The sequence below is a fragment of the Choloepus didactylus genome, chromosome 20 (assembly GCF_015220235.1).
Source record: "Choloepus didactylus isolate mChoDid1 chromosome 20, mChoDid1.pri, whole genome shotgun sequence".
Taxonomy (NCBI): domain Eukaryota; kingdom Metazoa; phylum Chordata; class Mammalia; order Pilosa; family Megalonychidae; genus Choloepus; species Choloepus didactylus.
This window is the reverse complement of record NC_051326.1, coordinates 407,390-435,238: the sequence shown is the minus strand read 5'-3', so window position 1 is coordinate 435,238 and position 27,849 is coordinate 407,390. Positions and strand designations below refer to the sequence as shown.

At 51.3% G+C, this 27,849-nt stretch overlaps 1 protein-coding gene across 1 annotated transcript in view; it reads right to left on the bottom strand.

The window, feature by feature from the left end:
* The window catches only part of GREB1 (growth regulating estrogen receptor binding 1), a 173,053-nt gene that overhangs the window by 106,014 nt on the left and 39,190 nt on the right, over positions 1–27,849 (bottom strand). The window contains exon 3 of the mRNA XM_037812669.1: positions 1,875–2,055. Within this exon, the coding sequence (XP_037668597.1) occupies positions 1,875–2,031 (157 nt within the window). The 5' untranslated portion in view covers positions 2,032–2,055. The remainder of the gene's footprint in view (positions 1–1,874; positions 2,056–27,849) is intronic.

The following is a 27,849-nucleotide window of genomic DNA, read 5'->3' as shown; positions in this document are numbered from 1 at the left end:
GCAGAGATAAGAGACAGACAAAACAAGACGTCCTTACACAAACCAGTCTGCCCCAAGTCTCAAGAGGCAGAAAGCAGGGGCTCCAGCTGAGTGCTCGGCTTGTGTGGCACTCCCGCCTCCCACCCTCTCCCTACCCCTGCTCCCCATGCCAGGGGAGTGAACTCTCAGAGGGGCTCCCTCTTCTGTGTGCCCGGCAAGTGGGAACATCACAGAGACCCCCAGGAAGGCACCCCAGCCCAGAGGGGCAACAACCCGAGGCCTGAAGCTGACACTGGAAAGCGCTGCAGCCCCGGGCTCCCCCAGCAGGTGGAGAAAGGCCGCTGCCCCAGAACTTCAACATCAGGAGAAGCCCTTAGCCCCCCAAGAGCTCCCTCCCCTCCACTCTCCCCCTTGTGCATCTGTCCCCTTCCTGGGCCAGAGCCACCGGGGCCAGGGGGCAGCTCCATGCACCACTCCCCCTAAACGCCGCAGACCAGTGCTCCATCTTCCCATCAAGGATGCAGTGGCTTTAGCTCGTGGAGGTGAAAGCTCTTTGTAGGTTTTAAGTGCCACTCAGATGCCCTTCATTACTATTGCTGGCATCGCTGGTGTTATTGATTTATCATTAGCAGCAACGATTTCCAACACTGTATGGAGTCCAGGGGCCCTTCCACAGGGCTGCGAGGCAGCCAGCAACATGTCCACAAACAGTCCCCCCAGGCCACGGCCACTTTCCTCGGCCAGGAAGCTCCCAAGTGAATACCACGGAGTTCCTGGTTTTCCCAACTTGTGGTTTTGCCCCAATCTAGTTTCTCTCAGACCCAGATCCAGTTCCTTTGGGTCCTTCCTTGTGCTATTTTCAAGGTCAGCAAAGGACTTTTAAACCCTGACACAAGGAACGCCTCCCAGCTGGAACAAGGAACCATCAGACAACACGCAGACTCCAGGCAGGGTCCCTGCAAACCAGCACCCCCTTACCTCACTTTACTTCATGCACAGCCACCCGGCACACACACTCACACACTCACACCCATCCACAACCCACACACACGTACAGTCATATATACACACACACACACACTCACAAACATGCACTCACACATACATACACTCACACACCTCATGACCACCCCAGCACAGAACATGGCACACTGCACGCTTTCTTGTTTAATTAATTAATAAGCCTCTTTTAAACAGGGGCCTCTTTTACTTCAATAGCTAAGTGAACTCTGCAGGTAACTGCAAGGGAAAGACATAAACTTACAAAAAAACTTCAGCATCAGTAACTCTCTCACACCATGGATTGCTGTGGGATTACTTCTGACCTGAAAATACATGTCTATAAAAAATATAAATAAACTAAAAAATAACCATTTTATTTATTGGATAAAGTTGTCCCCGTGCTTGAAGATTATTTATTTATTCTTGGCAAGGTTAAAATCCTAAGGGTTTGTTCTTGGTTTTTAAGTATTGCCAGAGAGCTCCTGTACCTGCTACCAAGACAACTTTGCCAAGATTTGCCCCCGAATCGTGGGATGAAGATAAAAATCTGAGCTGAGGTCCAAGAGCCTGCTGACGGTGCTCACTTATCTAAGCAGAAACGACAAACTGTAGCAAGAGTATAGGTAACAGTTACGCTTCTAAGTGATCCAGAACAGCCTAACAGCCCTCTTCCTTCCTCCCCACCCTTTCAAGGAATAATTCTCTTCCTTGCAGCTTTATGGCTCTTCGCATTAAGTTTCAGGAATGCGAAGAGCCATGAAGCTGCAAGGAAGACTGAACTCCTGTGCAATTTCCTTTTTCTAACAATCCTTTTCTACCCGCGCAGCGGAGGAGACGGCCCCCGTCCGCGGCGACCCTACCTCTCTGGATGAAAGAAGACGCGCGTCTCCTACCTTCCAGGGAGGGAAGCTGCCGCTCGGCCTCCAGGTAGAGCCGGGAGAAGACGGGCCGGGGCGCCAGGCTGCTGGAGCGCAGCGACGCCTCGATGGAGCTGTGCAGGACCTCCGCGAAGCGCGGCGTCCTCAGCTGCCCGGAGTAGGAATTTCCCATCTTCACAGCAGCGGGCAGAGTCCTCTGTCAAAACGGCATTTCACTTCCAGTTAAAAACAACAACAACAAAACCAACTCCGCCAAAGCTGAAAGCACACAGTTACCAGCCACCAGGAGAGCAGGACCAGGGGGCAGACAACACAGAAGACCACGGCGTTCTCCAGCCGGCGCCCGGGGAGCAGGTCCAGCGCCTTTGAGGGTATTTTACTAGAGTTTGGTTTTCAGCGTCCCAGGTCTCCAGCGCCCAGCACTTCCAGGGATGTGACTCCACCGGGGAGGGTCCCCAGCCAAGCGACGCTTACAGGACAGCCCCTGAGCCCTTTCTGTTTGTTGCAGCTCAGCCCCTGTTACAACCGTCTCCAAACTTTATGATTCCAGGGTCTGGCTCCTCTCACCTTCCCAGGAGGGAGGCTAACATTTTTTTTTTAATCACCGCTTTTTCTGTTAAAAGGCCAATTGTTAACATCTTTATTTTAAAGTGTTTTTTAATTTAGGTTTCCATTATAAAAGCAATGCATAATTTACATGTGGAAATTACAGAAGATACGGAAAAACAAGAGGAAAATCACTGATATTCCCATTCCCCAAGATAACCACTAATTTGTAGCTGTTTCATGGAGATATAATTCACATACCATACAACTCACCCAGTTAGAGTGTAAAGTCAACGGATTTTAGTGTGCCCACAGCTGTGCAACCACTGCCACAATTCTAGAATATTTTCACTACCCCATAACGAAATCCCATGCCCTTTAGCAGAAAGTCTCTACCAGTCCCCTCTCCCCAGCCCCAGACAATCACTAGTCTACTCTCTCTGGAGACCCCTATTCCTGACATTCCCAAAAATGCGATCTTACAAACAGGTCTTTTGTCTTTTGGGACTGGAGCCTCTCACTCAGTGAGGTTTTCAAGGTCACTGTGCTGTAGCACGTGTGATATTTTGATGTATTCTTTCCAGATTTAATTCTCTCCAGGACTTGGGGGGAGGGAGGATGGGAGATTGAATTCACGTTCACAGTTACGATCAGCCTATACTACGGCTTTTGATTCTGTTTTTTCCACTTAACATAAGCTTTTCACTCAACTTTCTTACAAAAATTTTTTTAATTTTTATAGTGGTAACATATATACACCAATCATTTCTCATTTTAACCACATTAAGTGTACAATTCAGTGGTGTCAATCACGGTTGTGCTACCATCTCCACCATCCATCACCAAAACTTTTCCATCCCCCCAAACAGTCTGACAAATATTTTAGAGCAATTTTAGTGGCTGCATACTATTCCATCAAATGAAAGTGCTGAGATTTACTCAAGTATTTCTCTCTGATCATACATACAGTTAAATTTCTATTTTAGTCTTCCCCCAAGAACTGGTATTTAAACTTATATACCTTCCTAAAGTTTTCTGTTTGCTTGTTTTCTATTTCATTTAAATTTAGCTTTTTATTCATATTGTCCTTTCTGCTTTCTTTTGGTTTAATTTATTATATTCTCCCGAACTTCTTAAAGTGATTACTTTCTCATCCTCTTTACTTTCATCTCACTCTTCATCATGTGCCCCTTACGTTCTGCTCCCTTGCCATGACACGCAGGTTAGCACAAGTGCTCTCCTCCATTTCTTTTCAGGCAGTTTAGGATCTCCCTCTAGATTCTTCTTTGATCCAATAATTCTCTAGGAGTGTATGTTTAACTTCTGAAGAGTCAAGACTGTCGGTGGTGGTGAGATTTATATTTGTTTCTATTTTTATTGGATTATAATTGAGACTGTGTCCTATAAAAATTCTACTTTTTACATTTGCTAAAGGTTTCTCTGTGAAGGATACCTGATGGATTTTTACAAATAGATATAAGAAAAGCGAAGTTTGAGCTCTGTCCAAGGGACAAAAGGACACAGATAGGAAGATCCGATCACTCACTGTGTCCACGCCCGTGTCTATTTCTTGTTGACTGTGCTGTGGATTTTTAAGGTGGCACCATGACATCTAAACTGGAAAAGGGGAGGGTGGTGGTTCCCGGCCGTCCCCTAGGAGGATGTGCAAGCCCCGGATGCGAGGCTCACCCCAAAGCCAGGGAAGTGCTGCCCCCACTTTGGCTGGAGACTTGGGTCGTGAATTCCCCGCCCTGGCTCCCTGGGGGCAGAGCCGTTTCAAGACGCTGCCCTCGGTGTCCCTGCAGGGCCGATTTCCCTCCTGAAGGCAAAATGAACGGAGGTGGTTGCGTTTTGGTTTCCTGTCTCTGTTGAAAGGAAGGTCCAGCCTCTCCTCTTCCAACTACAGCAGCTGGAAACCATTAAATGCTTCCTCTGCGGCAGTAATTCCCGGCCGCTTGGCACCTCCGCTCGCAGCCTGGGGAATGAGCTGCTGGGGGTCCCCCAGGAATTGGCCCCGACAGAGAGAGCGTCAGCCCCGGGCTGCCAATGGTGTGTCCGAAGGGCTCCGGGTCCTCATCTGCGTTCTCTCCACCTGCTGCCTCAGTACCCGGCGGGGTCACCAGCCACGTCCGCGGACACGCGCGGGAGTCTCAATTCAGGGTGGTCCACACGGAGCTCCGCCAATTAATACCATCACGGACCCTCCTCTTTCTCCAGCATGTTTGCCTGAGGAGCTTAAAGCACAGAAAGCAGCTTTAAGTCGGTCCCATTTTACATGCCCAGTGACGAAAGCGATCGGGGCACCAGACCCTACCTTCCCAGGTCCTGTCTAATGCAGCTGAGGACCTCGCCCGGCAGGGCGGGCACCCCCCGTGGCCGGGGGGAACAGCGGAGAAGAAAGAAAACCAAGGCTCACTGTCCAGCTGCTGCACACAAGTCACGGGCACACTCCCGGCTTGCACACCTGGAAACCTTGTGAGGGACATTCGATGAAACCCATTTAAGGAGAAAATGTAGAAAATGTATACCCCTCCATCCAATGAGTCTTTTGAAATCATAATAATAAACATACACGGATAAATAAGAATGGGGAAGAAGGGGAAAGAGCACAGAGAATAGGGCTAAAATGCTGTGTCCCTTTCTGCTATTCTCCAGTGACCACAATTCAATAGTGGGGGAACTTCTCTACATATTCAGGGCAGTGCCGCACCTGTGGACAGGACCCAAAGACGGAGGCCACCTCCCCACCTGTGGACAGGACCCAAAGACGGAGGCCACCTCCCCACCTGTGGACAGGACCCAAAGACGGAGGCCACCTCAGGGCAGAGAGCACTGGTGAGCAGAGACCAGGGCAGGTGGACGAGGAACAAGGGACACAGGCAGAGGAGAGCCTGGTGCAGGGCCAGACAAGGATGCTCGTGGACGGTCTGCCTGGGAGGCCGAGAGGTCCTCATGGAGAGCAAAGGAGGCAGAGCTGAGGGGCCCAGCGTGTCCCTGGCACGGTCACCAGCTTTCAGCCTAATCTGGACAGCTAAGAATTCTAGACAATAAATGACAATGACAAGAATTACTGTTGACTGTAGTGCTACCACATCGGGGTGGTCACAGCGGCTGGCATCGAAGTGGCCCAAATCGGTGGGGAGTAGACTGGGGATGGCATTTGAGGAAAGCTCAGGAGTGGGCAAAGGCTCAAAGGCCCAACACGCTCTAGGGAAAGAGAATGAGTTCATCTGACTAGTAAGGAACTGGCCACAAGAACTTAGTGACAGAACAGCAAGAACAGAGGGTAGGAATTAGACACTGATTTTTTAATAGGCAACAGAGGCCTTGGAATTAAGAATTTACAATGGTAAATCTAATGTTTTGGGTAAGTTAATCTGACAGGGCTGTTTGGGATAAAACTGGAGGAAAGACCTGGAGGCAGAGAGAACTGTCGGTGGCAGTTTCAAGCCCTGGTGTCTACGTGCTTCCACGAGCGAGCCACAGAAACCTGCGTGAACACTCTGAAGCACGTCCCTGGTCAGCTGGGGCCTCCCCGGAGGTAGTAAACGTGGATCTATCTCACCAAACCGACCTCAAACCCTGCTCTACATCAGCTCAAGGCCCAGAACCAGTGCCTACTTTCACCCACCCCTCTGAACCCAGAAGCACCTGAGGACTCGACCGGGTCCAGGAACAGGCTGAGCTCAGAGCCGCAGAAGTGAGTTATCTCAGACAAACATCTGATGGCCAAGCTCCAGCCCGAGCCGTTCTCTTCCCACGGCTCCCGTAAATCAAACTGTGTCATTTAAAGGACAGGGTGAGGACGAGAAGCCATCTTCAGGTTCAGCTGAAGCTCAGTTAGAATAAGTGCAGAGCAGAGGCTCCGAGGAGGGTGAAGTTTTCGAGGTGGGGGCAAAGAAGGAGAAGCGGCTTCTGGGGAAACAGAACAGATAGAAATGCTGCCTTCTCTCTCCTCCCTCCAAAACCGCACTGAAATAGGTGACAAATACGTACAGACGCACAAAGACAGGGGAGAAAACAACAGCAGACGAGAACTGCCAACAAAAATTTAGAAGGTGCAAAGCAGAAGACTTTAAAAGAGTAAGAACTGAAGCCCAGTCCTCCAGTCGGGTAAGGCATGTCTCATGAAGCTAACCGATTCAAACCTGCAAGAGAACGCACAAAAGCCTTAGGAATTGGAGGCAACTCCATCTTCTAAAGCCCAGGGTGAAAAGTGGGGCAGGAAAACAGGAGGCTTGGTTGAGACACTGTTTAAGGAAGTGGGAGTCTCCCAGACTGCCCCCTCCCCAAGCAGCCCTTTCCTCACCTCTGCTGACGTCTGGAGGTTTCTTCAGAGAAAAACCCAGAGAGGAGACGGACTCTTGGACATAGCTGACAGCAGGGGAGATGGAAGACTGAAAGTCTACACAGTGAATGATGAAATGTCTCCCACCACCACCACCACCAGGCCTTTTCCCTATTTGGTTCCCCAAATTGATGAGTCTTAAGAATGGGCAGATATTAAAAATCGAGGCTTCCCCCAATATAATATTTCCACATCTAATCAGCTCCCGTGGGACTCCCAGTCAACAAACTGCATCTACACATACAGCACTTTCAAGCAGCTTTTGTGCCTCACCAGCATCATCAGCAGGAGACTTTTGAGAAAAGCCTTTAACATACAAGCTAGAGACCAAAGGAATGAAACAGGTAAGAGAAAAACAAAACTGGAAAAGAAAAAGAAAAAAAAAAACCATAATTACTATTTGTAGAGGGATAGTGCATCCATAAAACAAGAACAGAGTGCTATAAAAAGTGAACATTCAGAAAACAAGAATGAACTCATAAATTTTTAAATAATAGAAATTTAAATTTCACAAAGAGGTCTGGGAAACAAAGTGGAGGTCACAGTACAAAAAGATAAAGACACAAAGGATAAAAAAATTAAAGGATCAATGCATGAAGTCCAATAGAAGTTCCAAGAAGAGGGAACAAATAAAAGGGAGGGGATGATATTCCCAAAGAAGGAATCTCCGAAATCTTCCAGAACTGAAGGACGTGAATTTCTGGGTGAAGAGGAGCCGTCGAGCGCCCAGCCCCCTATATGAGAAAGGAGGCACATCAAGGCACAGCACTGTGAAATTTCAGAGCACCGGGGATAGAGAGAGAATCCCAAGAACTTCCAGAAAGGAAAAAAAAAAAAAAAAAAAAGAAACAATGTACATTCTAGAGATTAAAATAATCGGAAAGACTCTACTTCTCAACAGCAATACTGGGAACTGGAAGAAGATGGAAAATTACTTCCTACCTAGAATTCTAAAGCAACCAAAATAAATAACCAGCGAGTGTTGCTTCGTCACAGTGCAAATACCCTGTTCCCCAAGAACCTTTCACCCAACAGTTTTAGCAGCCAGTGATTTTTTCTTGCCTTAAGCAATTATTTTTACAAGGAGTAAAAATTGTTCCTTTTATGTTTATTAGCTGACATTTTCCTGTAAAGAAAAGCTTCTCCTCAACCACTGGAATTAATCGTAGCTCCTCCTAAAAAGCAGTAAATGCTTATTAATTTCCTTTATTTACCAATTTTCAGAATAAAGAGTGTGTATAAATACTGTTAAAAAGAGAGGGCAGAATAAAACCATTTTTGGAAATATAAGATCTCAAAAAAAAATTATCTCCCAAGTTCTCTTTCTCAGGAAACTACTGGGGAACGAGGTAAATTAACTGCTGTGAAGACACGAGGCCCAGGAAAGGGCTCCAACGGGGGAGACACGGCGGGGACCCCCAAAGTGATGGTGGCAGGAGTCGGGGACAGACGACCCAGACGGTGTCTCCAAGGAGACGACACTATAAGGGGCTGATCACTGAGGTGTTAAACTACACTGAGAGCAGTTCATACGTTCTGTTAGAATATGGGGATGAATTGCTGATAGGTTCATAAAATGTAAGTCGCCAAAAAAATGAGACAATTAGTAGCTCCAGGAAAAATTAAAAATTGTACAAGAATAGAAAACTTAATTACAGCATGTTGTAAGTATACAGCATGTATAAACTGTGTTATATGACTACAGAGGGGGGTGGGGGTGGCGTGAGCGTGAGTGTGTCTGTGCGTGCGCACGTGGAGGTGTGTTTGGGGTAGGAGGAAGGAAGTGTAAGAAAGCTAAATTCTCACATTCCACAGCAAGAATGAATACTGTCTAGGAAAAAAAACACAGCAACAGGAGACTGCAGCACAAGTTATCATTTGCAAATAAGGAGATAAATTCCAGGAAAAAAAACCTAAAGTGTTAAAGAATGGTTCCCTCTGGGGGCAGTAATTGGAGCAGGAATGGGAGGCTGAGGAGCCCGCTGCCTCCTTTTAAAGCGCGTCACGTTATTCAATGTTTCAGACCATGTGCACGTTTATATTTACTGAAAACTGCAACTGCACTTAAAAATGAAATGCGAAGTAAAAACAGAACGAACGTTTTACAGAATCTCAGCAGACCCGCAACTGACGAGCTTCATGGTGAAGACAGACGGACGTCAAAGCAGCTCACCGTGGAAGCGTTTTCCTACACTTTATCAAATCCAGTCCTGGAGGCTATTTTCGTCCTCCCTTTATCCCTGTTTTTAGCCCTACTTTACAAACAAAGAAACTGAGGCTCAGAACGTGTGAGAGATTCGTCTACAGGCACAGCTGTGCTGGTGTGGACGGAAAACAGATCGCCAAAGAACCCCTGCCATGAACAGCAGCACTAAGAAGTCTAAACCGGCAGAATATGAACTTCCCCACACCCTCCGAGTGTGGACTGTAAATCTGCATTAGCATTACCCCGAAGGCCTTTTCTGTCAGCGACAAGAACTTCTCAGTTTTAGAGGGAGCTGCGGGTTCCTCCAGACGTCTCGGGAGCTGGAAGGATGGCCTCAGCGGCCCCCGCAGCGTAGAGAACCCGATTTCCCTCCCCCAGGCCACGCGTCCTGAGCAGTCTCTGGGAGCCAATAAAGTCCTTCAGCATCCACAGGAGACGGTCACCTGCACTCGGAGAACCGAGTGATGGAGCGCGTCACACCCCATGTCAACGCCCTGCACCAAGGTGAGCACACAAAGCGTCAAAACTTGTGTTCATAACTATTTTAAATAATCATTTTCATTATTTTTCAGTACATGTTCTGTTAAGTAAATAACAGACAGTGCACACCATGGTCCACAGGTATTTATAAGTCAATAAACAAATACAGACGTGTGTGTGAGCAGAGAGAGACCTGAGTCTGAGTTCCGCGGAAGAATAAGAAAACCAAGATTTGCTTAGTATCCACTATGTGCCAAGAAATTGTCTCCCAACCACCCTGTGGCAAAGTGCAATTATCTTCATTTCCACGTGCAGAGACTGAGTCTGGGATTTAAAACCATTTCTTGTCTTCATCTCATTATTATTTTCTTCAGCAACATAAACCGCAAAAACATTTAAGCAATAAGCAAAACAATTGCTATCATTTACCAGGGCCCTGCCTGTGCAGGGATTTTCTTGGTGCTTTACACTTGTAATTTCATTTCACAGGTGGTGTGTTCTCACTTTGATGGGGCAAGAGGAGGAGACGTGTCCACACGCACTCTTTGAACAGTTTTAGAATTTCCCTCCACGGCTGTAGCACATCGTTGCTTTCAGGGAAGCTGGAGGCCGCAGAGAGGGAGAGCTGCCTGACGCGGCTGTCCTGTTAAAGTGATGCTCACCTCCTGCCCGGCCAAGGGAAAAACGTCTTGATTTAGCTAAAGGATCACCTTAGATTCTTTCATGTTGGTGTTTAACCCAAAGGGGGTGAACATTTGGGGGTCCCTCCCACGGCTCCCGCCCGGGGTCCCCCACCCGGTGCCTGCACCTGGACATTGTCACAGGGCCTGTCCACGAGCACACGGGGTCCTGCCCTGAGAGTAAAGCAGGAGACCCCGACTCCAGTCCACTAGAAGGAAAACGGCCTGGCTCTGGCCTCCCCATGAAGGGACTTCCCGCCCCCACCCCATCCTTTAAGAACAGAACATCAAAAGGTTGGCCCAAGGGGCAGAAAACCCATGTGTCTCACGAGGCCTTACTGGGAGACCCAGAGAGATGCGCGCCCCTGCAAAGTCTGGGGTACACGGTGATTTTCCTGCTCCTTTCGGAGCTGCCTTCACTTCGCTTCTATGAGTCAGAGAATGAGGCACATCCGTGTAACCCAGAGCTCCGCTCTGTCGACAGCAGCTGTTGGGTGCACTTCCCGAGGGAGGGCTCAGCTCTCGGCACCCCTGGGTGCTCAGGAAGAGGAAGCCACAACCTCCACCGCCCAGAGCCAGTCAGTCAGGGAAGGCGCCAGCACCCCGTTGCTTCAGGGCACTCAGGGGGCACATCCTCGTTAGCTGAGGCCGCCCCGTGCCCCAGACAGCGCCTCGGTTCTCAGCTGCTCTCACAGAGAGGGGCCTGCAGGGCCCTTCAGGTTCTAAGACAACGAACCTCCCAGCAACAGAAGACTTCACCAGTGTCGACGGTTTTATCAGAACTGGACTTGCGAAGCATTCGAAATCTGCCTGTGTGGTGGTGAAAGCCCGTGCTTTGGAATCGGACCACCAAGGGGCCGATTCAGGGCTGCGTGGCCTTGGGCAAGCTACCTAACCTCTCTGAGCCTGTTTCCTCGTAGGTAGAATGGAGATAAGAAGGACCTTCTTGTGGGGTCATGGTCAGGACTAAATGAACTGTCATATGGAGGGGGTTGGCATATAACAGATGTTAATGAATTCCAGCTTCCTCTCTACAATTGGTATTAACTGCTCATAATTCTAATTTCCAGATGCTAACCACAGATCTTGACTTATTCCGATTCTTTGTACTCCAGTGGAAATAATCCGGGTAGGTAATTCTAAATACCTACCACTCCCCAACTAAACTTGACTCTTGACAGCTGGGACTATTCTAGTCACCTCTTTATTTTCTAGGGTGTCTGGCACACTGAAAGGAGAGAGGAGGAGAGAGAAAGAGACAGAGACAGAGAGAGAAACCACCTGCCCAAGGTGGACAGAGCATGGCTGCTGTCTGAAAGCATGCAGATTCAGAATAAATCACCAGACACATTGAATAAACAAATCTGAGGCTTTAATTTCCGCCCAGGGGCCACGGGAGGCCCCCAGGACCCACTGCTGTGCTTATTAGCTGACGTTCCCTGGCCTCAGGTGTTACTGGCACTCACCTTGCTTTTTCTGTTCCAGTCAGTCAGAGGGAAGCCATCCTATAAGCATCCAGGCGCAAGAGGCAGCTTTCCCTCCTTCTCTGGTGAGCACACGCTGCTCACGCAGCCCCCGGCAGCACCGACTTCCATCAGTTTACACTTGGCCCCTGCACGTCAGAGCCTCCGCCCAGCCAAGGCCGTGGTGAGGGGGCTGTGTCTGCCACTCGCCCTGGAGTCGGGGCTGCTGGACACAACCACCAGGCCCACACATCTCTCCACTCCCCGGGAGCCGAGAACAGTCTCCTACGGAGAGCAGGTCTGGCAAGGAAATGGCTGTTGACTCCGATGATTACCCCAGACCGCCAAGATCCTGCCCTATCGCCGCCCTCCCCCCAGGCCATCGCAGCTCTGAAAGGAGAGGCGGCAGGGTCTTCAGGGCCTCGGGGCCCAAATTCAGAAGCTGGGTCTGTCCCAAGCCACAAATCAACAGCTTTTGATCTGTTCTGTGCATCTGTGGTGGGAAACAGAACTTCCCTCTTTCAGAATAATGGGTTTGCCTTAAGCAAAGTTAAATGCTTAAATAATCTAACTTACTTTGGACAGAAATGTTTCATTCCCACTTGGTGCCAGGGACTAAGGATAAATGTGAAATAGACCTGGTCCGTGCCCTGAGAACCCGAGAGCTGTGTTGGAAGCCCGGGTGCACAACGTACTGTGGAACAGAGTGCGATGGTGCCTGAGTGGGCTATTTCCAAGAAGACGGCTCCTAAGGACACAGAGAAGGGAGCAGAAAATTCCTTCTCAGGCAATCTCAAAAGGCCCCAAGGAATGCTGAATCTTGAAGGATGAGTATAGGTTTGCCAGCTGGAAAGAAGAAAGGGGCACCCTGGGCAGAGGGTGTTCACCCCGCAGGGAGCCCCAACCCTGTGCTCCACGTGGCTGGAGCCTGCGGTGTGGGGGGGACAGAGGGTCTGAGGGCAGCCGGGGCAGTGCAGACGGGGGAGCCTCAACAGCCTTGTAAAGTGCTTAGAATTGAATCTACAGACCACTAAAGCGTTTCAAGCATTTGAGAGAGATCACTTAGGCCTCCTAAAGAAGACCTGTAGACGAACAATGAAATTTGTTTAGAACCAAATGGACATAAAGACTGACGGTTACACGGGAAGGAGGAGGACGAGGGAGGAGCCCAGCTGACTTCTGGCTTTTGGGAACGAGGAGGCAGTTGGTGTTGTTGCAAGGCAGAAAATGAAGGCAGCAGCACCTCCAGGGAGCGAGCCGGTGAGCCCACCCCTGTGCCTGCCACTCGTTCACCCGGCACGTCTACGGAGCCCTTCCTGCAAAGCCTGACTTCGTCTGGCGCCCGCGTATCTTTGCTTTCAGCTTCTTCATCCTCTGTTTCCTTGCACCTTCTCCTCAAGAAGTGACCACGGCAGAGAATAAAGAGACGGCTCTGCAGCCGAGGCAGGGGCTCCGGGCCACAGGAGAGAACCTTCCAGTGGCTTCCTAACAGGCAGGCCCTCTCTTTTCTTTCCCCCCTGGCCCATCTCGCTCCCTTCTGAATTTCATTCAGAACACACCTACAGTCCTCAGATCCTCAGTCCTTCCCAGGATGTCCTCTCCTTCCCTGGAATTCCTGCTGACCTGGGCCTCTCGGGCCCCCTGAGAAGGCAGCGGGCAGTGCCCTCACCAGCCAGGGTGACACAGCTCTCCCCCCGGCCTCTCACCAGAACACCCCAAACCCCAGCTCAGACCTGAGCTCCAGGGCCCCCGTTCCTTCCACGTCCAGCCTCCCAGTGACAAAATTCTAACTAAGAATCCTTCTGCCCACACAGAGGTGACTTATTACTGGTAAGTCCAGAGTTAAAAACAAAACAAAACAAAACAAAACAAAAAACAAACCACACCCCAGCAAAGCCCTCTCAAGACACATTTTCAACCTTTAATTTCCAAAAGCAGGTTGAGGGGACCCCCCCCCCCCAGGATGAACAGGGTCTGTGGTACTCATGAAAGGCAGGGATGGCCAACCCTGAGTATACGACATGGCCATAAACGCATCACCACGGCAGAATGGCATCCCATAAACTCCGGCAGTCCTCCTGGCAGGAAACAAGGCATTCTAATGTAGATTTCTCTGACCTTCCCCTGGAGGACTCATAAACTCCACAGGTGCTGTTTAAGGCCAGGCTAAGGGTCCACTTCTGTCCGGCTCACGTCCCTCCCACGGCGTCTGTCCAAGCTCAGACATGCGCCCCAGGAAGGTTTCCTTTCTCTCCACTGGACTTCAAAGCAACCAGCTCGGCCCCTCGCGCTGCAGTGAGAACTGACAGGGAACAAGTATCCATAAGAAAAGCCAAGGAACATTTTCAGGGGTGAAAAAAAGTACTGAAAACCCCTCCAGACCCAACCAGGCGGGATCCAAAACGCGTTTCAAATCCCCTTGGAGTGCCCTGGATTCAAACAATGACGGCGGCCTTAGGGGACCACCTTCTACATACCCTGTTTATTTGCCACCCCTTCTCGATACCGTTTCAACAGTATCAACAAGGGAACTAATGCACCCAGCAGCCTTCCCCAGCGCGCTGGCTCGGCGCCCCCCTCGCCCCTCCGCGGACGCACGCGCCGGTCAGACACCCACACCTGCCAAAGCGCGGGGGGCACCAGCAGCCCCCGAACCGGCCCAGCGCGGGCTAGACCCAGCTGAGGCGGGACCCCCACCCACGCGCTGCGCCCCCCTTCTGCAGCCGGGGCACCGGTGCCCCCCGCACAGGCTGCGCGCCCGGGTGGGGAGGGCTGCCAGGCACAGGTGGCTCGGAGCCCCCGCCGCCACCAAGCAAGATTAAAATCAATCAGAAATATTCCGCCATGGCAGGCCTTCCCCGCAGACCCACCGGCCCCAGGTGACCGAGCGCCACCGTGTTACGTCTCAGTAAATTTAATTTCCCAGCCCCGAAGCTTCCGCTGGGTCAGAGCGCTCTCCACGCAGGTACACACCAGTCTGTCCATCTAACTGCCAGCAGCTAAAACTGATTTTTTCTTAAACAACACAAAAGTGCTTTAAGTGGAACCACGCACCCTTCAGCAGGGAATAAAGGGTCAGGAGAAAACCAGAGGAAATGGGCAGCCGGGCAGCCCCACTGACCTCCTGATTTGCCTCCAGAGGACCACAGGGCTGGGAGGTCCAAGTAAACTCCTGCAGCACTGACCCAAGTGAGATCTTACAATAGCCACCTCCCTCATAACCAAGAAACACACCCCACAAAAAAAAAAATCCCTTTAGAATTGCAAAATGCACCTGCTTAAACTTAGTTACTTTGAGACATTGATTCCACATGGAAATAATCTAGAAGGCACCATCTCTTGTCCAGAGCTTTCTACACATTCCCGTTCCAACTAAATCTTACAAATCAGTCCTCCCAGAACCCTTAGCAAATCCTAATTGAAAAAGGAAAAGAAAAAGTGGGGTGCCCCCTCCATGTGTGCTAAATACCACTTGCTTTGACTTTTCTCCTACCAGGGTCTTTTATTTGCACGGATATGCCCGGGGGATGGGCCATTGTCTAGCTTTGTGGCCTGAGCCGAGGACTGGACATTCCTGAGGGTTGTCGGGTGTCTCTGGGCCCCTCCTCTAAAGCACCAGCAGTGCTGGCTGCGAGGAGGACCCCATCCTGGAGCACTCGCCCCTCTGAGCAGAGCCCTGGAAAGCGCCGTGCAGACCCCACCTGTCCTCGCACCTCCACAGATGGGGCGCGTCCTAGGGGGCTCTGGGTGATGGGGCCCGACCTGGGGAGAAGAGCCCCACGTGGGGCGGGCTGCAGGCGGCAGTCCAGCGAGGCCCCGGCCTCAGAGAGGCACCGCTTCCAGGGAGCCCGCGTGCAGGGGGCGGCCACCGTCGGACCCTCCTCGTGCGCCCACGTGCATGGGGCGAGCTTTCCACTGGCGCGAGTCCTCGTGGCACTGTCCTGACATTCAGCAAGGAAAGACTGAAAATCATGATGGAAATAAATTGACCCAAGCTGCCATTTGAATGAGGAGAAAATTAGCAAAGAGTAAGAAGGCGTCAAATCGGCTGCACTTTCCCGTCCAAAGGGGCTTCGGCTGTGAGGACACCGAGTTGCCTGAAGAGAAGCGCACCCATCCTCACCTCCCTTCCCTGGCTCTGTGGTGAGTCCTCCTGGATGTAAGGCTGCACTTGGATGCTGCCACAAATCCCTTTCTTCCAGCACCCCCACCCCCCGCAAACCCTGTCCACCCTGTCACCATCACCACACCGGCAGCAGCCCCGGAACTGGACACTGTGAGGTGCTGATTTTTTTTCCTTTCTGACTACACTGGCTAGAAGTGAAAAACTTCAAAATGCAGAAAAGTCTCTATATCCAACAAGATGTCCTGGAGACCATAACAAACACCATTAACAGGTAAATATGCCTTGGCTTTTACAAAATTTTTCTCTGAGATTTTTTCACATCACTCTAGGAGAAGCAGCTTTGCTCCTACAGACTTTGAGGGGCTGGAACGGCCACTGCTCCAGGCTGCTGACGTCCCCTCCAGCTGACGGGCTGGCTGATAGCTCAGGGTTTCTGCACATCCCATCACACCTCCAACTCTGTACACGCTGTTCTCCCTCGGCCCGAGAAGCCCTTACTCCCAATTGTGACATGAACTCCTACTCATCCTTCAAGACCCAGTTCAAGCATCTCCTCCGCTGTGTGGCCATCCTGAGCACGTCCTTCCTTGAATCCCACACTGCTCGTGGAGCCTCCTGTATTTGTGTTGTCTCCCAGCACCTTCATGCTCTGCACATTTGCCTGTCTCCCCTACAGCAGGGGATCCACAGGGCTGAGACTGCAGCGCCTGCCCTGTAAGAGGTGTTCCATAAGACTACATTTAAGGCAGCTTTTCCATTCCACAGAGTGAAAATTAAAGCAAAGAGCTCAAGACAAAAGGGAAAAGAACAAAAACGCTTCCAACACCCGTTCCCAGGCAAAATATAAAAACCCGGCAGATTTAGAGGGTACAGCCAAGAAGTCGGGAAGACAGAACAAATAACGTAGGCTGGGCTCATGACCACACCCTCTGTGTGCAGTGGAACACGGGCCCGAAGCGCCCCACCTATTTAAAGGTTGTCCTCAGTCCCACCCCTCCGATCACTGAATCCCAGACTCTCCGAGCAGAAGGAGCAATAGCTTACTCAACTCACTTCATTTCCGTTAACAAACACGTACGACATGCCACGTGAGGAACTAGGCACTGGGAACACAGAGAGAAATTAGAGGAAAAATGCTTTATGTATTTCCTATCCATGTAACGTGTGTCCAACAGTGCCACCCTTTTCTCAGGGCCTGAGGTTTTGTTTAGCTTTTTAATGTGTCATTGATGAAGAAGTTTTTGAGGGCTAAGCACCTAATCCCACTTTTCCCATAAGTTCTGTGGTTTTTGCTCAGTTTTGCATGGCAATTTCTAGAACTAATGTTGCATTACAGTAGAACTGACTGCCTGTATTTCTGCATGTAAATTGCACTTTCAGGAGTCCCTCTGATCCCTGAAAAAAACAAAGAGCTTGGGCGTGCTGACTCTGATTAGGAAAATATGGTCACCACAACTAAATTTCACACAACCACCCCTGGTTCACTATTTCTAGCTACACCAAAATGTTCCCCTCCTGCTCGGCTTTCTCACCACACTGACGGAGCAGGAAACTTTTCCTGGGTTAAGGCCAGTTGTTGGGTTTTGTTGTTCTACAATAAATCTGTTTGACATCCTTTTTTTTCCCTCCATCAGATACAAAATAAAATTCAAGCATAAATAATGAAATATGTGTTCCTGGTTTTTGTTTACTGGAAAGTAGCAGCGTATCAGGGAAACTGGAGTGAGACATGCCGGGTCCCCGCCCCGCCCCTGGGCCTGTCAGCTGTGGGACCCACACTCTCCCTGGGCTCCTTCCCTCAGCCACAAACGGGGAGAACAACACTCACCTCACAGGGGTTTTGTGAGGACTCAGGAAGATAACAGTGGGTAGAGAATCTGGCACAGTGGCGGCCTTATGTGTGTTCCCACTTGTCCTTTTTCCTGAGGTCAGGATGCACTCTTGGCTGGTCACGGAACGTTGCCTCATCCATGTCTCTACGTTACTGTCCTAGATTGAAATCCCCTCCTCTCCTCCACCTCTACTCGAACTTGGAGCGTAAACATTCCTGAAATGAACCATTGGAGGAAAAAGCCCTCTGACTCTCAGGGTCAGCTCTCTGGGCTCCTTTTGCGCTTCCCGCCCATTCGCTCAGAGTAGCTGCTCGCTCGTTTATTCGCTGACACCGACACCGGGTGCGTGAGTGACAACTCCTGGAACGAAACCAGCACAAGGAGAGCTGCACCCTAAGGCTCAAAGGAGGCGAGGGCCATGCACACTGAGCAGGCCTGTGCCTCGTGGGTGGTGCTGAGGGGCACGAAGACGCAAGCACCACCGTCCCTGTGCGGCCGCGAAAGCAGCACAGCCCACGACGTGCGCTCACCTCCGCTCCGACAGACCCGCACGCCGGGCGAGCGCCTGGCTGGCTGCAGAGCAACGCGAGCCTGGGCGTGATTCATGGCTGTCCGGGGCAGTGAGAACAAGTTTCTCGGAGGTTCCAGGGCAGAACGACCTGTTACTGCACTTTTTCCACTGCTAAAGTGGGTGGTGATCCTTAAACAAAAACTAAAGGCGAAGCAAAAGATAACTAGTTGTGGCTTTTGCCCAAGTGAGGACGTGACCAGCTCTGCCTTCCAAGCAAGTCCTTGATGTCTTATCGCACTGGACACAGGATCACCTTCAGGGTCCCCAGCCTGGCCCGGCCCCCAGTGACCCGATCACCCATCCGTTTCCCCGCACCCCACAGTGCTTACAGACAGAGCATAACTTGGCAAAGGGCTTTAAAAAATATCCCATAACCGTAAGTTCAACACCTGGAAGGAGACTCAAAACCACCCAGTCCAGTCCTCTGCCTTATAATAATGAATTGCTACATAATATTATAGACAAGGATTAGACTGTTTAATCCAACTAATTAATTCTGCTACTTTCAACTAAGTTATTTACTCTTTATAAATTCTTGCCTTTTATGCATGGATTTGAAAGAGATTTCTGCCACTAATAACTTTGATGTAAATGTGAATTTAAAATAGATGTGAAGATAGGTCTTCATGCTTAAAAGGCACCACCCTTCTCGTCTCAGGCTCAGTGGCAAACCTGTAACCGCAGGGCCTTGCCAGGGAGACGGCTCGAACGGGACTGTCTGACTTAGTCTGGATTCTGCTTCCCTGACCGTGTTTCACATTTGATGGAATTTGACGATGACCCCCAAGACAGGGCCCCCCCCACACTGGGAAAGTGGCTGCCGCCTTCCACATCCCGGGCAGGAAAGAGGGGTGCCTTCCCCACCAGGACAACGGTGGCCTCCCCAGAAGGCCCACGCAACAGACTCCTGCTCACAAACTCTGCCCAGAATTCGTCTAGCGGCCGCCGGAGCTCCGAGGAGCCCAGAAACTGGCGTTTTCAGCTGGGCATGCTGCTACCCCCAGGAAGCCGGGGTCCATCCGCAGGGAAGCACAAGGGGGGATCGCCCACGGCAGCAGGAACCCAGCGTCAGCACGACCAGCAGCGGGAGGGGCGGTGCGCTTTGGAAAGCACAGCACAAAGAGGAACAGTAAGACCAAAACAGACCGAGGCCAAATCTGCCCCAGACGCGAGGTCACGCTGACCTTTCGGGGAGAAGAGGGTGTTCCGACAGGACACGGTGCCGCAAGGCAAACAGAAACGTCAAAGTGCCGCTCCGGGAGCCTGCACGGTTCCTGCAAGCATCTGTCATCGGTGACAGAGGTGGCTGGTGGCTGCCTTTAGCAGACGCCCCCAACCCTCCGCCCTTCGTTTAGTCCTCCACGGTCCTGAGCCAACAGAGGGGACGTGGGAGGGCAGAGAGACTCCACGTGCTCACGGTCACGGAGTGGGGGCCGCCCTCCCCGGGTCCCAGCCAAGAGCCCGCCCTGCCCTCTCGCGCTCCCGGCGGCCGGCGAGGGCCTGAGGACACGGCCAGTCTCTGCTCTGCAACCCAAAGCTCCGAGGCCCGCGGCGGCCGGCACCCCAGCCCCACACCACACCGGGATGCACTGGCCTTGACTCAGTGCCAGGGCCCCCGACGCGGGCAGCCTCGGGCTGGGATCTGCAGCTGACGCCACCCACGCGGCTCAGCGCTGCAACCTGCCTCCCAGTCCCGGCTAGTCCTGCAGGCCCTGCCGCAAGCTCCTTCCTCGCTGAGGCCTTCACGGAGCCTTAAACTGTCCAACTGTCCTCCGTAACTAACCCTTCCAACAGGAGAGGGGAAGTGGGGCTCTGAGCCCAGCACAAACCCGAGTACAGAGAGGGCAGCTGCTGACGGCCGCGGGGGGCAGCAGCTTGTGGCTCCCGCAGCGCCGGGCGGATGTCCACGTGGGGTGAGCTCTGGGACAGAGTGGGTATTCGTGGCACAGAACCCTATGTCTTGAGTTTAGAGGGCCGAGGAGATTAATGCTATCTGGAGAGAGAAAACCAGAAATCACAACACTCGGAACAGAACAGAGAAACACCAAGGGCACCTCCGGTGCCAGGAGTTGATTACGCAGAGCAGGAGCCCTTTTCACGTGGCGGAAACTGGAATGAAACGCCTCCAAATGCGGCACAAGTCTGGAAACAAGGAGCAGTCCGTTTACTTGCATTTTATAAGATTTCCAAGTAGCTCTACACACTAACATAAGTCCTGACCATGAGTCCCAGGATGACAGTGAAAGCAGATTTCTGCAGCTGATGTTTTTTAACCCTCAATATTTGAAGAAAACTGACTGTGGTTAAGGGACATGAGAGGAGCAAAAGGGAAATGTGTGAGTTGACAGTAAGGAGCTTCTCAAGTCAAGATGAATTTGCAAAGATAGATATCTGCATAGAGCATTAATTGTTATCCTTTCACATTTGGGGGCTCACATGGTCCACATTTTTCTTCCAGCTGAGTCTACAGGATGTGTCCAGACTCCGCTCAGTCACCGAGGAGGCAGCGGAGAGGCTGGAGCTTCGTGCTGAAGAGGAGGGGGCTAGAATCAAACTGCCTGCACTCGGAGACGAGAGGCCGCACTTGTGAACTGTGTGACCTGGAGAAGGCTCCTGGATTCTCCACCTCGCTTTCCTTGTCTATAAGGTGAAGGTGGTCCCAGCACCCACCTCTGACAGGTAGGGTGACGCCCCCACCCCACACCTGTGCCCGGGTCCCTGTGCCCTGTAAGAGCGACTCTGCCAGGGGAACTCGGACCTTGAGGGCCCGATCACCCGTCCTCGGGAGGGGGACCCTTTCCCAGCTGCAGTCTGGAGAGGGGAGGCAGAAGGAGAGACACCCAGAGCGGGAGAGGAATTTGACCCGACACCCTGGGTCTGAGGAGGAGCCAAGGACACAGGTGGCCTCTGGACCAGCCCTCGAGGACCTGGATTCTGCCAGCAAGCGAGCGGGGCAGGAAACCTTCTCCCTGGAGCCTCCTCCCCGGAGCCTTCCTTCTCCCGGAGCCTTCCTCCTCCTTGGAGCCTCCTCCCTGGAGCCTTCCTCCTCCCGAGCCTTCCTCCTCCCTGGAGCCTTCCTCCTCCCGAGCCTTCCTCCTCCCTGGAGCCTTCCTCCTCCTGGAGCCTTCCTCCTCCCGAGCCTTCCTCCTCCCGGAGTCTTCCTCCTCCCCGGAGCCTCCTCCCCGGAGCCTCCTCCCTGGAGCCTTCCTCCTCCCGAGCCTTCCTCCTCCCTGGAGCCTTCCTCCTCCTGGAGCCTTCCTCCTCCCGAGCCTTCCTCCTCCCGGAGTCTTCCTCCTCCCTGGAGCCTCCTCCCCGGAGCCTTCCTTCTCCCGGAGACTTCCTCCTCCCTGGAGCCTTCCTCCTCCCTGGGGCCTCCTCCCCGGAGCCTTCCTCCTCCCTGGGGCCTCCTCCCCGGAGCCTTCCTCCTCCTGGAGCCTTCCTCCTCCCTGGAGCCTCCTCCCCGGAGCCTTCCTCCTCCTGGAGCCTTCCTCCTCCCTGGAGCCTCCTCCCCGGAGCCTTCCTCCTCCCGGAGTCTTCCTCCTCCCCGGAGCCTCCGCCCCGGAGCCTTCTCCCCGGAGCCTCCTCCCCAAGCCTCTGGAGAGGGACACAGCCCCGACACACCAACTGCAGTCCAGCGAGACCCGGGCCAAACTTCCGAACTCCTGAATTGTAAGGTCACAAATCCGAGTTATTTTAACTCACTAAGATTGGAGTAATTTGTTGCAGCGGCATCAGGAAACCACCTTGAGGGGTTGTTGGGAAGATGGGACGAGTTTCTCTGTAAAGGGTTCAGAACAGACTTGGCATACAAGAAGTATTTACTTGATCACTTGAATTTTTAGAATGGTGACTAAGGTTCTCACGGAATTCAGTCTTGTGGGGTGGGGGTGGCAGCTAAACAATTAAAAAGGAGTCATAATAAAATGTGAAGGGTTACAACGGGCCATCGAGGATACCTGGTGGAGGTTCCTACCTCCACATAGACCCAATACAGACCTTCAGAGACGGCCACTCCCTTTGTCACAATAGCTCTTCCTTCAACAAGCCACCAAAATAGCCTTCATTGCTATTATACTACATTGTTCCGAGATGTATTAACCTGTGAGTCTGATTTTTAAAAGAATAATAATTGATGCTCTTCTGTCAAAACGTTTTGGAAGGTCTCAGTCAAGGAGAAAGATAAGGCTTGTTGGGGTGTTTTTTCATTGGAAGCTCTGCACACCTGTGTTTCATGCACAGGCATTTTTCTGCGTGTCTCTGTTAACCCAGTAGGCCTGGGGGACTCGTCCCAGTCCCACTTGGTGGCCGTCACGCTGCCGGAAGAGGCTTCCAGGACCAGGATGATTTAATGATCCCGTTAGTTAAAGCTGTCGCCGCACCCCCTCCCCACGGCGGCAGCTCAGACCCCGGTGCGACCCCTGACCTGGAATTCCGGGACTCTGGCTCAGGGTCCAAGACACAAATGAAAAGCCCTGGAGGGAAGTGGCTTTTCTCCTCCGGAAGGAAAGGAAAGGACAGTCACGTTACCAGGGAGCCCAGTGGCCTGAGAGAGCCTGACGACCTTCCTCCTGTGTGGATTTAGGTGTATCCACGTCAACACCAAGCGACAGCCACATCCCCACCGTCTCTGACCTTTTGCTCTCCGTGACCTTGAGGTCAGCCACCTGCCTGGAGAGAGGCCTCTCCAGACTGCAGGCAGTGAGAGGGAGCTACTGCCAGTAATCAAATATGCGTGAACGCTTTTGTCGGAGCCGCTGGTTCCTTTCATCCTTGCTCTGGAAGAGAGGGCTAAGATGCCAGAGGCAGAAAAAAGAAAGAAACAAACACTCCTTGGAAAACTCTCAGGCTCTTGTAAAGTCACAGCCCCTTTTCATTAGTCCTCAGTGTTTCACCACCGGTTGTTAATAAACAGGAGAGAAACAAGAATTAAAACAAAGGGGAGCATAAGCCTGCACTGGGGTCGGAACCAACATGTAAAACAAGAAGTGTAAGTGGGAACACGCCTTTGAACAATGCCCCCGCAGCAGGAGGCCAATAAAACTCGGGAAACTGTTCCCGACTACGTGCCGACAACTTCTGCCACGTTCTGCAGGTGAAGACACCAGACGGATGCATCGCAGGACTTGCCCAAGGGCACACAGGCAGGAAACAGGAAAACCAAGGTTTAATTGTCTGCAAACCTTGGCGTGCTTGTGCCACCAAATCAAAATACGGAAACAATTTACAAAATGGGAATGTCAAGAACAGTAATCTAAAATAGCACATTTTCCAAATGCCCAAAAGTTTCTAATAAAACATTATGATAGACATTTTATAAGTTATTGGGGAGCCGCGATGACCTTTTGAGGATTTCCAAGTAAGAAGCAACTGAAAAATTATTTGCAGATAGAATAAAGCAGTACTAGAAAAGCTGCTCATGTACTGAACAAAGTGAGTCCTAATTTATGCCAGAAAAAAATTGTCAAAGTGCAGATTTTTATTAATAGAACTATTTCTTAGGGAAAGAATGGACTTCTAAACATGAAGAGCAAATTTTCCATAATTCCTTCCTAAACCGGGGCCCAAGGCTCCTTGCTCTCCACAGACACGCTGCGGCCCTGGTGCGGGGCCTCTGGAAGGCGGAGGGGCCCACGGTTCACTGAGGTGTGCTCTGCTCGCCGTCTCCACCCTGAGGAAATGGGGGCTCCCAGGGCTGTCCCAAGCAGGGCCCGGGCACCAGAACCCGGGTTTGTCCCAGCCCCAAGCCCCAGCCCACAAGACAGGGACAGTCCCAAAAGTCAAGTCCATACTCCAAGCCGACAGAATCAGGAAGACGGGGCCAGGACCGTGTGTGGCCGAGGCTGGGCAGAGAGCGAAAAGTTCCGGCCACACAGAGCCACAGGCTGTCCGCTCTGAGGACCTTTTTCTCGTTGTTTTTTTTTTTTTTTAATGCAATTTTTATTGTGAACTTTAACATATATACGTAACAGTGATAACTTCCAATGTACAATTTCACAAGTAGTTAGCGAATCTCAAAGAATGTCATGGGTCACAGTTCCACAACTTCAGCCATTTCCATTATTGTAAAACACACATACAGAAAGGTGTCATCTCTCGATGTACAGCTCAACAAGCAGTTATACAGGTGATTTCTAAAATTGTTATGGGTTACAGTTCCACACTTTCACTTCTTTCCTTACTGTGCAATACAAGGTATATTCAGAAAGGTGAAGTCCTTCAAGGCACAATTCAACAAGCAGCTATACAGCAAATCCCAAAGGATGCTACAGACTACAGTTCCACCATGTCATTCACCTCCTTCCAGCCATTCCAACACCCCAGCATCACAAAATATATATATAATTATATAAAGTTTCAGTATTCATAGACCTTTGTTCAATCTTATCCTGTCTGTTGCTACCCCTTCCTCTCACTTATTTTGTTCAATCTTATCCTGTCTGTTGCTACCCCTTCCTCTCACTTAATCTCCTTCTCCCTCTTCAGGGGTGTCTAGGAGTAGGCATCCTAACTTGTTCATATTAAAAGGGGGTGTCGACAGTATGGGGAAGGGGACCCAATCTGATAGCTGATCTTAAAGAGGCTGTTTCCTCTGGGTTTTATGACTTGTCTGGTATAGGAACACTCTAGTGGATTTAAGTGTCTTAAAGATAAAACTCAGTGAGTGCATCTTTTACAGGATATCAGGTAGGGACCTAGATATTTAGGGACTACTTTTGGTAAGGGCATGGCATGCTGTGGCCAACTGGGATGTCTAGCTGGAGCTCTCATAAGAGAAACCTCCAGGGTAGCCTCTCAACTCTATCTGGGATCTCTCAGCCACTGTGACCTCAGCTCGTTACCTTTCTTTTCCCCCTTTTGGTCAAGTCAGCGTTTTCAATCCCTTACTGCCAGGGCCTTTGACTGAAACCCCCAATGCAGGGGCTGGAGGGCAGAGGCTCAGCACGAAGAAATCCGCCAACATCACTCCTAAAAGATCTGCTCTGGTCCACTGGGCCTTTGAAAGCGTCCTCCAGGTCGGGTCAACAGAGAACCACGGGCCGACACCAGATCCAAACCGAGGTCTCGTTCCCAGTCGTGGGTCTTCAGCCCATCACATTTCCCACCCACGTGGGCTGCCCAGAAAGCCCCTGCGGAGGCCTGTGGGGAGCGGCTGGGGGAGGAAGGTCAAGTCCACGGACTTGAAGTCACAGAGGTGACTAAAACGCACAAGTGTCCCGGGAACTGAGCTGCCTCCCATAAAGCAAACCCAAGAAGGGATACAGGGCACAGGGCTATAGGGAGGGGGGAAAGGAGAAGAGACCCCCCTGACACACACGTGCGTGCGCACACACACACACACACACACACACACAGTGTTCTGGGGTGTGATGGTTGGGTCCACGTGTCCCCTTGGCCGGGTGGTGGTGCCCAGCTGTCTGGTCAAGCAAGCACTGGCCTGTTACTGCGAGGACATTTCGTGGACCTAAATCATCACTAAGTTGACTGCATCTCTGGCTGATTGCATCTGTAATCGACTGAGGAGATTGTCTTCAGTGATGAGGGACATTTAATCCAATCAGTTGAAGGCTTTAAAAGGAGACGTGATGACTTCAGCATCAGAAGAAGGAATTTTCATGTCGACTTCAGCCGGCCAGCCTCTTCTAGGAATTCATTGAAGACTTCATCGGAGTCCCAGCTTGCTGCCTGCCCTACAGAATTTGGACTCGTGCATCCCCATGTTTGCGTGAGACACTTTTATAAAATCTCATAGTTTTGGATGTGTCTTGTTGGTTCTGTTTCCCTAGAGAACCCTGACACAGGGGGAGAAGAGAGGAGACGCCCCCACACCTCCGCGTTGGTGGTGAGAGATTTGCACTGAAAATAAGACCCCGAGCGCTTACGAGGATGGCTCTGCTCGAGCTCCGCAGCTGCCCATGGCCGCCCTGCGTGGCCTCTCCACCACAAAGCCGGCAGAAGGCAAGTGAAAGCCGTCTGCCCCTCAGGAGTCTGAAATGTGGGACCAAGAGCTGTGACAGAGGACTTAGCCTCTGCTCTCAGATAATGTGCTTTGCTGCCCGTCTCCAAGGGTGGGCTGCCGAGGGCCCCTTGCTGGAGCACACCTGGTCAGTCCTCTCAGCAGCTGTCCTCCGGGGTCCCTGCCCTGCCTGCCCCCTGTGCTCGGGCTCCGACAGGGGGTCTCCCATCAGCAGAGGAGCCGGCCAGACAGTGAAGGGAAACCCCAGGGGTCCAGGACCCTGTGGAGATGGGACCAGGGTGACAGGTGCCCTGGGTCACACCCACAACACTTAAGATAAAAACAAACTGATTTCCTCCTGGAGACAACAACTTCTTCATCCATTCATGTTCCCACTTACCCCATGGTCCTGCCACTTTCCCACACCCCGCGCCCTTGGAGAGCACGGTCTGCGCTCACTGCCGTCTGTCACCGCGACCCGGCCCAGGGAGCTGGCAGAAGAACGTCTAATGAGTGCCAGGGCAGGTGGGTGGACGGACACCTGGACAGACAGATGCATGGGTACAAGAGGGATGGCACCTGCTCTCAACGTCTGAGGAACTCACAAGCTGGCAGAACAGAATGCGACGCTAATAAACCATCGCATTACGTATAGTAAGTGCTGCCACGATGCAGAGGGGCCGAGCAGCTCAGCACAGGGAAAACCAAGTGGATGGAGTCAGCAGACGCCCCGAGGCTCCTGGTCCCTGGATTCAGCACCTGAGTTCCCAAACCTTCCGTGGCATTCCTGTGGCCCAGCTGAAATCCCCCAACATTTGATTCTAGTTCTTTCTCTCTAATATGCCTTCTGCAATCAGTGCCCCTCCTCCTCCCCTTGACAAGCACTGCTCAGGCCAACCCCCTCCCCCAAAAAAAGCAGTTAAATAACACACACATCCGAAGACACAACCCTAACGTTTTTCTTTATTGGAGAATTTGTGGGTTGACAGAACAACCATGCATAAAACACAGGAGTCCCAGACACCACCTATTAATGATCACCTTGCATTGGTGTAGAACATTTGTTACAAGTGACGAAAGCACATTTTACAACTGTACCATTAACTAGAGTCTGTTTCTAACTTAGGGGCCACTGTCTGTGTGGTGCAGTTCCATGGATTTCTTTTTTTATTCTCTTACAATATATACAACCTAACATTTCCCCTTTTAACCACATTCAGATAATATATTTCAGTCCCGTTAATTATGTTCACAATACTACGCTACCATCACCACCCTCCGCTAGGAGAACATTTCCGTCATTCCAGAGAGGAAGCCCGTGCATTTTAAGCCTGAACTCCCTACTCCCTACCCCCGCCCCGGCCCCCGGTAAACTTTATTCTGGATTCTGACTCTGAATTTGCTTATTCTAATTGTTTCATATCAGTGAGATCACACAATAGTTGTTCTTTTGGGTCTGACTTATTTCACTCTACATCATGTCCTCAAGGACAGATGTCAGAACTTCATTCCTTTTTACAGATGAATAATATTCCTTTTTGTATAAAGACCACATTTTGTTTACCTGTTCACCAGTTGATGAGCACTTGTACAACCCTGACATTGATGGTAAAAATACGGATGTGGATTGGCAGTGGGTGTTAGCAAAGGGACGTGGTGGGAAGGTGCAGGATTGGGAGCTGGAGTCTCTAAATGGTGAATTGAGTACAGCCGTGCAGTAGCTAACTTAGGAGAATGATGAGTTTTCTCTGACCCTCGGTTTTCCCGCGTGTTAAACAGGTGCC